Here is a 12,227-nt window from a genome sequence, read left to right as displayed (position 1 = left end):
GTTTTTTTTTGTACTAACATTGAGGACAAAGAATTGTTAATGAAAACAGAATCCATTCTCAGTCCTGAAAACATCCCGATAGGCCTGGTAGTAGGTCACGCATGCGCACCAAACGATCCAACAAACTAACAGAATTGTATACCTTAGAAGCGGAAGTAGGGATGGTGTTACTTCAAAATAAGACAAAAAAAAAAACTACGTTAAAAACTATGGCAGTTGGTTGTGCAGAACATCTAAATCACATTATATGTGGAGTTATAACGTCTATTTCACAGTTTTAGTAGCCTTAAAAGCAGACATAAAGGGCTAACATACACAAAATTAACTTTTAACAGAGACATAAGTTTTTTTTTGTTCATTTTGTAAAGTGTAAATGTAACCTTCCAATCGTTATTTTTATTAATTAAGACGAAAAACATTTTCGTGAACAACCGTTACTATGAATATGTCCTCCTGGATGTGGTGCTTCCTTCACTAAAGCTAGCTTGACCCCGTCGTGTTTCTCCTAACGCCTCCCATCCAATATTTCTCTGAAGAAGAAGACTTCCGGTGGTGTGTCATGGCGGTGGCATGGTGAAGCCTAAACAGAAAAGGGAAAAATTACTCGCCCCCTTTTCGTCCTTTTTCCCCCACATACGACTCGGGGACAGATTTTTCATTCATAAATAAAAGCCCGTGAGGACCGGCCCCGTAGCTTTGGATCTATTTTAGCCGTTACCGGCCATGGCGGCTCACAAACCAGTGGAGTGGGTCCAGGCCGTGATTACTAGATTTGATGAGCAGGTAAGATGGTTTGTGATTCACTGGATGGGTGTAGCGAGCTTTAGGTAGACCCGAGGCCCCCTTTTTACTCCGGATCAAAGTCCCACTCACACACACACCAGCCTCCATTAAAGAAACAGCTAATTTAAGGAGTGTTTATTCCTTTCTCCGGGATAGTTTCTGTCGTTTTTTCCGGATGAAATGTGAGCTGTGTTTCTTTTCCCAGCTGCAAAAACACTGATGATGAGTTCCTTTTCTTAGCTAGCAGCAACCTCGTCTCCACGATCAATTAGCAGATGCATCCCGGGGATTTGGCCCCAGTCAATTTGTTAAATAATGCACAATAAAGCAATGTATCCGGACACATTGCACGTTAAACGTCCGTGTGTCGTTTTTTTAAAGTGCCCTAGCTAAACGTTTTCTCTCGTGCCAGGCTAGGTGGCTAACGTTAGCAGGCCTATAGCTATCTAATGTAAACAAATAAGATGTGAGTGTTGCTAACACGCTGTGTTCATTGTGAGTGAATGAAACCACGAGTATTACAGGTGAGAGCTGCTTTCTAGTGTCTAAAACCACCGCTGTCAGGTATGGCAGCTGAGACTACCACAATAAAAGCTTTATTTTCTATAAGGAATCTAGTTACAGGTACACTTTACATGACCTATTATTTTATTTGCTTATATGTTGAAACTGTACACATGTACTAGCTCAGATATATCATCCATGTTTGTAAAAACCTGTTTAATTTATAGTAACCATAGAGATAGAACAGGAGTATTCCCATTGAAATGTATGTCAGAGTGGCGGCCATTTTTAAAAATGTGTATTGTTGCCATTGCGACCGTTGTAGCGGGCTAACCAACTTACAACATGTTGTTACGACTTATACCAGCAGTGGAGTAGTAACGTTAAGAAGTCAGAGTAAATAATTCAAATTCTAAATAAATTAATATACGTATTGCCACGTTAAAAACATAGAACATACATATTGCTATCGCCATTTGACAGCTTTTTGTTTGGCATATTTCTTGTAACCAGTGTAGCATTAAAGCATGGGTGGAGTTAGCTTGCTAGCTGGCTGACTAGCATACAGTTGGCGAGTTAGTTAGCGTGCTGATTCCACCAATGCTTTAATGCGACACTGGTTAAAGAAAAATAAGCCAAATAATGTGCTGGTGGTCAGCTCTGGGTCTAACGGTCCCTCCCGCTTAAAAAGATGAGCTAACTAGCTAGCTAGCTAACATTAACGTCGGTAAAAACAAAATGCTACAACTCCTGAACACCCGAGGTTGGCTAACCTTTGAGGTGGACTTGCTGTTCTCAATTTCAGATTTTTTATATTTTCTTGAACTGGTTAGTTAACACTTGAACAGTTAATTATTAACATCCATATTTGTAACATTAAACTCACAGCCTTAAACTGAAGAGCTGCTGTAATGGTCAAGCTATATTTAATAAGTACAAATGGTAGATAAACATAATCTTTAACTCAGATCAACAGTCTGTCTGCGTTACCAGAAGTCTTTGTTGTTTGAAGGTATATCTGACAGTGTGTGTGTGTGTGTGTGTGTGTGTTGGATGAATTAGTGTTTGTCATTTAAAAGTAATTTGGCTTTAAGTCTCCAGAAGTCTTTGGTGTTAGTCGCCTCAGATTAAGGATCGTATCCGAGGTTTAGCGGCTCAGCTGGATTACCGCCGGTGGTTTAAGGTGTTGAATCCACTTCTTGGTTATTGTTACACTAAACCCTAACGGAAGCCTTCCAGTCAGTGTTTTCTCAATAAATATGCTGTTTTTTTATTGATACTAGATTACTTTCCTCTTGTTAACTTGCTGAACATAATCTAGTGAGTTTGGTGGATTGGAATAATTACAGGACTGATGGTAATCTGCTGATCATGGAGCTAAAATATGAAGGTCAAGGAGAGTTTTGTTCACTTTCAGGTGTTTAAATGAAGTGGGAACATCTCAGCCAGGTATTACGGTCGTAGGTAGTGATGGGAGTTAATAGGGTTTTATAGATACTAGTACTCTTATCAATACTCTTTATCGGTTCTTTTTGATTATTTTGTGAGTAAAAAAGACATTTAATTAAGAAAATAATCAACATTTCTTCATTATTCTTGTATGTAAACAAATAATCTTTTTTGAGTTCTAAAATCTTTCAAATAGATTCTCATCTAATCAATGATCTCAGTGATTATGTTTCATTGATGATCCTCTTCTGATCAAACTCCGTATGACGTCACTACGGTATGACATCACTACGGTATGACATCACTACGGTATGACATCACTACCGTTACCTGACGGCTGCTCCACCAACAGACTGATGTTCTGCTTGTTGGTCACATGTGATGAACTTACTTGTGAGGGTTTTATTGTGTTTGAGACGACAAGAGTTCTACAATGTTTCCTTCTCTCTGATCATGATGTGAGTCTCACGCTGTACTGAGAGGAGACAAAGAGACAGAGAGACAGAGAGAGACACACAGAGACAGAGAGACACAAAGAGACAGACAGAGAGAGAGAGAGAGACACAAAGACAGAGAGAGGACGTTTGAGATGAGGACGTCTCACTCAGGAACTAAGAAAGTACCGATAGTAGAACCGATAACTCTGGACCTCATCAATACTAACGGGTTCTACTCATTTAGAACCGGTTCCCGGGGGTCACCTGTCCTCTGCAGCGATGTTGGCGACCCACAAACATCGATATCTTATTTCTATTTTCTCCATATTTATTGTTCTTGCTGTATATTACAGTATAATGCACATCTTTCTACACACTTATGTCTATTCTCTATATGTATTTATACGTTTAGATTGTAGAATAGTAGCATCTGTACGTTAGGGCTGGGCGGTATGACCAAAAGTGCATATCATGGTATTTTGTACGATTCTGGCGGTTTCACGGTATATCACGGTATTTTTTTTTTCACGTTAAAGCATTAATTAATTAACGCCAAAAAGAACCGGCCCGGCCAACCGGCCAGCGAGCGGTGAACAGCTGTTTGTGTGGCGCGTCTTTCGTTCCGTCACTTCCTGTTTCCTTCACCTACATTCCCCTGGGTCCTAAGCCCCTCCATGTACCAACGTACATTTATAACAAATACCACACATATTACACAGTAATCAGCGTTGCATATGTGTCTGACCAAAATACCTTTTGTTGTTCAGTCTTTGTTCATCCTGCATCGCTCTTTTCTGTTCTTTAATGTAACGTTACTGGAGCGACAGATCCTCTCCCAGCTGTTAGCAGACTGTTGTTAGCTAGCTGTACCCAGCATGCAGTTCGGCGGTGAAATTTTATAAATGTACAATTATTAGTGTCACAAACTGTTGTGTGTGGTGTTTTGCCGTGTTAAAGAACATTAGTTGTGGGTTATTAATTGTTGTTATAAAGTTATGACCATGACTAGAGTTCCCTCTCAATACAGTTAAGACAACTAGCTCCGACCGTAGCGCTTACAGTCTATTGTCTGATCCACACTCCGGAGCAGAAGGTGGCGGTAATGCACCAATAAGATGGACACCAACCGCCGTAAAACTAGAAGAAGAAGTAGCGCTCTCAGCGGCGAACAATATAAACATCGAACAAAAAGTTCGGAAATTAGTGTTTGGTAGATTATATCTCTGTTGTAACAATGCTTCTTATAAATAAATGTTATACCGTTGGAAAGCCTGTTTATTTACCTTTTAAACGGTGCCCCATTTGTAAGGATCATGCATTTGTGGGATGAGCAGCACAGCTGAAATTTGCCAAATCTTCTCTGCCAAACAGCTTATTCTGCTGTTGCTATCGACTCTTGTTTGGTGTTGTTTGGTGGATTGGATGATTGAAGTCTATCAGTAACAAGGAAGAAACAAGACATATTGGCAATTTTACAATTTATTCATTTAACAAACAGGAGCCTCAGTAGCATGTGGAAGAACCATACACAGCCACAACAGCCTGGCTCCTCCTCCTCATGCTGGTCACCAGCCTGGCTCCTCCTCCTCATGCTGGTCACCAGCCTGGCTCCTCCTCCTCATGCTGGTCACCAGCCTGCTCACACACTGCTGTGGGATGGCATTCCACTCCTCAAGCAGGATTTGTCGCAAGTCAGCCAACGTGGTTGTATTGGTCACTCTGGCACAAACAGCTGGTCCCACAAGTGTTCAATTGGGTTGAGGTCAGGACCATTCCGTCCTCTCTACTCCCAAATTCTGGAGGTAGTCTCTGATAAACCCCGCTCTGTGGGGGCGAGCGTCTTCATCTTAGAGGATGGAGTTTGGTCCCAGACTGTGGAGAAATGGGATTGCCACTGGTTGCAGAATCTCATCTCGATATCTCTCTGCATTGAGATTGCCTCCAATGAAGACAAGCCTCGTTTTTCCAGTGATGGAGATGCCGCCCCACACCATCACACTGCCTCCACCAAAAGGTGTTACTCTATCGGTGCAGCAATCAGCATAGCGCTCTCCCCGTCTTCTCCACACTTTGACCCTACGATCCAACTTCCTTAGACAGAATCTGGACTCATCGCTGAACATAACGTTCCTCCACATGTTCAGGCAGAGAAGATTTGGCAAATTTTTCATGGGCGCAACCCACATACTCAACTGTGCTGCTCATCCAAGAAATGCATGATCCTTACAAATGGGGCACCGTTTAAAAAGGTAAATAAACAGGCTTTCCAACGGTATAACATTTATTGCCAAGAAGCATCGTTACAACAGAGAAATAATCTACCAAACACTAATTTCCGAACTTTTTGTTCGATGTTTATTTTGCTGCCTGTTAAAGAGCGACAGAAGTTGCCTTGGCTGTGCACTGGTATGACGGTATATGAAAAATTCATATCGTACGCGAAATTGAAACCGGTATACCGCCCAGCCTTACTGTATGTACAATCTCCCCCAGTGATCAATAACGTGTTTCTGGTTCTGATACGTTTGAAACGTGTTCAGTGAAGATTGAAAATAGATGAAAACATCAAAGCCGACGATGCTTTCCAACACTATAATATTCCATAATGCTGAATTGATCCTCATCCTCTGTTGTCTCCTCCTGCAGCTTCCCATTAAAGCTACCCACCAGAACACTCACACCAAAGTGAGCACGGAGCACAACAAGGAATGTCTGATCAACATCTCCAAGTACAAGTTCTCCCTCGTCATCAGCGGCCTCACCACCATCCTCAAGAACGTCAACAACATGGTGAGTGGACATGCACATTAATACTCCACCATTACTCCCAATGTGACAATACTCTGGATTAGATATGGTTCATGTAAACATATTCCTTTTGGATATTGTGAAAGAGCTCTTTGTATCATTTAAAACCTGTGTGCTATGTTGATGTTGTTCAGGTTCTAGGATCATTCTTTGGACATGTATACATATATGATATGAAGAAATATCTTTTAGAGAAGCTGTTTGAAGGAATTTAAGAGGTCCAACAAGTCCTCCACCTCTGGAACACGCTGAGAAAACAAACATCTGTTAGCTCCCGATGTTCACTTTGACTTATTTAGACGAGATAAGAACATCTGTTAGCTCCCGATGTTCACGTTGACTTATTTAGACGTGATAAAAACATCTGTTAGCTCCCGATGTTCACTTTGACATAGTTAGACGAGATAAGAACATCTGTTAGCTCCCGATGTTCACGTTGACATATTTAGACGAGATAAGAACATCTGTTAGCTCCCGATGTTCACTTTGACATATTTAGACGTGATAAGAACATCTGTTAGCTCCCGATGTTCACGTTGACTTATTTAGACGTGATAAGAACATCTGTTAGCTCCCGATGTTCACGTTGACATATTTAGACGAGATAAGAACATCTGTTAGCTCCCGATGTTCACTTTGACATATTTAGACGTGATAAGAACATCTGTTAGCTCCCGATGTTCACTTTGACATATTTAGACGTGATAAGAACATCTGTTAGCTCCCGATGTTCACGTTGACTTATTTAGACGTGATGAAAACATGTTAGCTCCCGATGTTCACGTTGATATATTTAGACGTGATGAAAACATGTTAGCTCCCGATGTTCACGTTGACATATTTAGACGTGATAAAAACATCTGTTAGCTCCCGATGTTCACGTTGACATATTTAGACGTGATAAAAACATCTGTTAGCTCCCGATGTTCACTTTGACATATTTAGACGAGATAAGAACATCTGTTAGCTCCCGATGTTCACTTTGACATATTTAGACGTGATAAAAACATCTGTTAGCTCCCGATGTTCACGTTGACATATTTAGACGTGAAAAAAACATCTGTTAGCTCCCGATGTTCACTTTGACATATTTAGACGAGATAAGAACATCTGTTAGCTCCCGATGTTCACTTTGACATATTTAGACGAGATAAGAACATCTGTTAGCTCCCGATGTTCACTTTGACATATTTAGACGAGATAAGAACATCTGTTAGCTCCCGATGTTCACTTTGACATATTTAGACGAGATAAGAACATCTGTTAGCTCCCGATGTTCACTTTGACATATTTAGACGAGATAAGAACATCTGTTAGCTCCCGATCTTCACTTTGACTTATTTAGACGTGATAAAAACATCTGTTAGCTCCCGATCTTCACTTTGACATATTTAGACGAGATAAGAACATCTGTTAGCTCCCGATGTTCACTTTGACATATTTAGACGAGATAAGAACATCTGTTAGCTCCCGATCTTCACTTTGACTTATTTAGACGTGAAAAAAACATCTGTTAGCTCCCGATGTTCACTTTGACATATTTAGACGAGATAAGAACATCTGTTAGCTCCCGATGTTCACTTTGACATATTTAGACGAGATAAGAACATCTGTTAGCTCCCGATGTTCACTTTGACTTATTTAGACGTGATAAAAACATCTGTTAGCTCCCGATGTTCACTTTGACATATTTAGACGAGATAAGAACATCTGTTAGCTCCCGATGTTCACTTTGACATATTTAGACGAGATAAGAACATCTGTTAGCTCCCGATCTTCACTTTGACTTATTTAGACGTGATAAAAACATCTGTTAGCTCCCGATGTTCACGTTGACATATTTAGACGTGATAAAAACATCTGTTAGCTCCCGATGTTCACGTTGACATATTTAGACGTGATAAAAACATCTGTTAGCTCCCGATGTTCACTTTGACATATTTAGACGAGATAAGAACATCTGTTAGCTCCCGATGTTCACTTTGACATATTTAGACGAGATAAGAACATCTGTTAGCTCCCGATCTTCACTTTGACTTATTTAGACGTGATAAAAACATCTGTTAGCTCCCGATGTTCACGTTGACATATTTAGACGTGATAAAAACATCTGTTAGCTCCCGATGTTCACGTTGACATATTTAGACGTGATAAAAACATCTGTTAGCTCCCGATGTTCACGTTGACATATTTAGACGTGATAAAAACATCTGTTAGCTCCCGATGTTCACTTTGACATATTTAGACGAGATAAGAACATCTGTTAGCTTCCGATGTTCACTTTGACATATTTAGACGTGATAAAAACATCTGTTAGCTCCCGATGTTCACGTTGACATATTTAGACGTGATACAAACATCTGTTAGCTCCCGCTGTTCACTTTGACTTATTTAGACGAGATAAAAACATCTGTTAGCTCCCGATGTTCACTTTGACATATTTAGACGAGATAAAAACATCTGTTAGCTCCCGATGTTCACTTTGACTTATTTAGACGAGATAAAAACATCTGTTAGCTCCCGATGTTCACTTTGACATATTTAGACGTGATACAAACATCTGTTAGCTCCCGATGTTCACTTTGACTTATTTAGACGAGATAAAAACATCTGTTAGCTCCCGATGTTCACGTTGACATATTTAGACGAGATAAAAACATGTTAGCTCCCGATGTTCATGTTGACATATTTAGACGTGATAAAAACATGTTAGCTCCCGATGTTCACGTTGACATATTTAGACGTGATAAAAACATCTGTTAGCTCCCGATGTTCACTTTGACATATTTAGACGAGATGTGGGATTCTCTGAGGGTGAGGTGGAGAGACATGAGGTCGTTCTATGTTAATCTGAATTTGAGCGATTGCATGTCAACGGGAATATTTCTTTTTTTTTTTTTGCCACGTAAACGGCTTATTAGGAATATTGTCTTTTTCGGAATGAAGGCAGAAACTTGAATATTTGGCGCATGCTAACGTAGTCATTCCTCTTAATGCTGGGAGGGAAGCTTTACCTTCATAGTTCATAATCTATTACTTCCCGTCATTTTAATGATAGAAGACCTGATTGAAAGACGGAGTCTGTGATTCTAATTCAATATGCCTTTTGTCCATATCTCCTTACGCTCCTCTGGCTGAGACATATAATCTGGTGTTCATACTCTCTGTAAACGTTGTTTTTCTACATTTCAAAGCTTCTCTTGAGGTTTTTAAATAAAGCTGTTGTTATCTTCTATGACGTCATCACCCTAAAAACAGATCAAATGCTCTCGATGTGAATGAAGTGCAGATGAGTTGGTATTTTCTTTTGTTTTAAACCGACTTTCTTTAGTGAAGATACGTCTGTGCGGTGAGTTGGAGAGCAAACTGTTCTCTCTGCAGGGAAATGTTTTTAAAAAGCTAAATGCCGACAAATATTTAGTTAGATTAAGACAAAATATTGAAGTCTTCAATATATTTTGGGGGAGGACTCACACTCATGCTCCTCGCTGTGTTCGTGTTTTATTGTTTTCATAATTACTGAACAGAACAAGTTTAGACGAAGCGTTTATGAATCACTTTTCACGTCAACACACATTCAAAGAAGATGAAGGATTTATTTTCCCGTATTTGCCTCAGACGGCTCCTCGTGGCCGTTTATTCTACGTTCTGGACGGGATTAGCTTGAACTCTGTTATTAACCTCACAGTGACGGAGGTAGTGGATATCAGTTCATACAGACCTGAGACCTGTTCTACGAAGATCAACATACATTCAGCACAGAATAGAAGATCTGCTTTATCACAGTGTTATTCTTATTCTCCACACTTATAACTGTGAAGCAGACTTTGGAGCAATTATAACATTTAATTTAAAAACAGAATATATTTAAAAAAAACTATTTATTACTTTTAAGTGTGACTTTTTGCTGTGTCATCACCATTCATATCTACACAACCAATGTGTTTATGAATACATTGTTTACTAGAGAACAACATCGTTAATCTATCGATGCATTTAACTTTAAAATGCACAACGTTTGGGTTTAGGACAGCTTCCTAACTCCGTGTCCTGAAGTCTAAACTCTGAGTGACTTCTGACTGATTGTCTTCACAGCGGATATTCGGGGAAGCTTCTGAGAAGAACCTCTACCTCTCCCAGCTCATCATCCTGGACACTCTGGACAAGTGCCTGGCTGGGGTGAGTCCTCCTCTCTAGACCCGGTCTCTTAGAACAACAACAACTAAATGTTCCACACCTTCACGACAGATCGTTGTGCTGCTTCTTGGGTTGTTTCCTCTTGTCTTTGTGTAGTACAATGAAGTCAGTGGTCCAGTATCCTAGAACACAAACCTCTGTTAATGTGCTTAGCCTCCATCAATCCCTCTCTCTTCATGTCTGGAGGTTCTTCTTCTGTGAACCAGCAGCTCAACGATTACAGGTCGGGACCTGCTCTCAGCTTCCTGTGCAGCTTCCTGTCATTAGCCGTCGCACTAAAACGCATTAAAACCTTCTCATGTCACGTGACTGTTCACGTGCACTGGGCATGCCGGTGTCAACAGGAAGTAGATTGGTTGCTCAGTTACAGAAAATACAACATCATATTATTGTACTTCTTTAATTATACAAAGTCGTGTTTGATACTTAAGATCTTCCTCTGTAAACAAAGACAAAGTTAGTGGAAAAAAAGTTACCAGGCTGCAGCTCTCTCTCACATTCAATTTATTTTAAAATGAACACTTACAAATATAAGTTTTACTAGATTATGGATCAATAAATGTGGTCAACACGCGTCCTTCTGGCTGAAGTCTGTCGTACTGGAGAGCATTTATGCTTTTGTTCCTTTACAGTTTCTGTGTGAACGTCACAATAGTTGTGCAGAACAGAAGAAGCTTTAATAAGAAAAGGAAAGTCCTCCGTTTTGTGTCCGTCGTCCTCCTCAAAGCCCCAAAGCGTGACTTCAGACGTCTGATAACGCCGCTGGACACGGCGCTCACTAATCGCTCCAATAACAACAGCTGTGACGAATCAGAGAAGGACGCGTCACGACTGTTGAGACCCAATCAAGTAGCGACTGTTGGTGTCTACGTCATCGTTGTCTTTTCTTCATTCATTTTTTTATTGATGTCTGGCATCGATCAGACAATGTACACAGTGTGTGTATATATCTTCAGATGATCGACGTCATCACGTTCAAAGGTCTCCATGTCTGCTCGTCCTGACAGTAAACGGTGTAAACGTAGCAAAAGATAAGCGTTTTAAAAGGTAGAGGTGTGCATGTAGCCTCAGAGGGAAGCCAGATCCCTTTGTGAGGTTCATCATTAAATTGAAGTTCGCCTGTAGCCGCTCGCTCACGAGCTAAGTGTCTTACAAAGTCATTCATGATGAGCTGCCGTCATCGAGGGATTGGAGATGTGGGACAGGGTTTGGGGAGTTGGACCATCATACGGTGTGAGTATGTTGAGGTCTAAAATGCTGCACAGAAGTAGCATCGGTCGTTCTCTAACCCACCTTTGGTCGTGACTCATGAACAGATGTATCTTCATAGACGTGAAAGGAAAGAAGGGTTTGCCTTCAGACTTGAGAGGTGACGGTGAAATGTTGGAGTCTCTCGTACTTCAGCCTGTCTTGTTTAGAGCATCGTGTGGCTTCCGAGGGAATCGGATCTAAACAGCTTTGAGTGCTTCAGAGAGGCTGCATCGTTCTCTTCTAATCAAGCATTTTCAACTTATCTTTTACTACCTTTAGGTTTATCTCCCCTTCAGCGTAGGAAATGTGTACTTTTAAAGCTTCTGCTCTCGATCTCACCTTGACTGCACTCGTCTTAGTTGATGATCTGAGGAAAATGAACCGCAGAAGCACTTCTTTAAAGAGTAATTCAACTCCAGAGTTTGGGATTAAGTGTCAAAAGGTTTCTCTAGAAAGTGAAGGTACCACCATGGGCATGACTGGGACGGAGAGCCAACCTGTGCTAACCTGTGTAGCATAGCAATCGCAACACAACAAGCTATTCTGTCTTCTCTGTGGGCTTCAAATGAAACCATGTTTTATGTATTTATTGTATATTTAATAGAGATGACTGGCGGATCACTTTTATAATTCAGGTTGTCTGCCGTCACATTGTCACACGTGTCGATGTGGGAGTTCTTCAGCTTGAGTGAAGAAGACATGAAGCTTGCAATTTGTAACATGATCACAGATCAGAGACTAGAAACGCATATTTTTTCTGAATATTGGAGGAGAACCATCGTCCGTAAAACTTTATGG

At 40.5% G+C, this 12,227-nt stretch overlaps 1 protein-coding gene across 1 annotated transcript in view; it reads left to right on the top strand.

Annotated features, from left to right (window-relative positions):
- Nucleotides 1–549: 549 nt before the first annotated feature.
- The window catches only part of LOC142939558 (neurofibromin), an 82,829-nt gene continuing 71,151 nt past the window's right edge, over nucleotides 550–12,227 (top strand). The window contains exons 1-3 of the mRNA XM_076082759.1: nucleotides 550–783; nucleotides 5,820–5,963; nucleotides 10,077–10,160. Of these exons, the coding sequence (XP_075938874.1) occupies nucleotides 724–783; nucleotides 5,820–5,963; nucleotides 10,077–10,160 (288 nt within the window). The 5' untranslated portion in view covers nucleotides 550–723. The remainder of the gene's footprint in view (nucleotides 784–5,819; nucleotides 5,964–10,076; nucleotides 10,161–12,227) is intronic.

This window comes from Anarhichas minor, unplaced genomic scaffold, assembly GCF_050575085.1.
Source record: "Anarhichas minor isolate MPS153535 unplaced genomic scaffold, ASM5057508v1 ptg000102l, whole genome shotgun sequence".
In the NCBI taxonomy this organism is placed as follows: Eukaryota; Metazoa; Chordata; class Actinopteri; order Perciformes; family Anarhichadidae; genus Anarhichas; species Anarhichas minor.
Note: the sequence above shows the minus strand (reverse complement) of the source record. Positions and strands in the feature narration are given on the sequence as shown.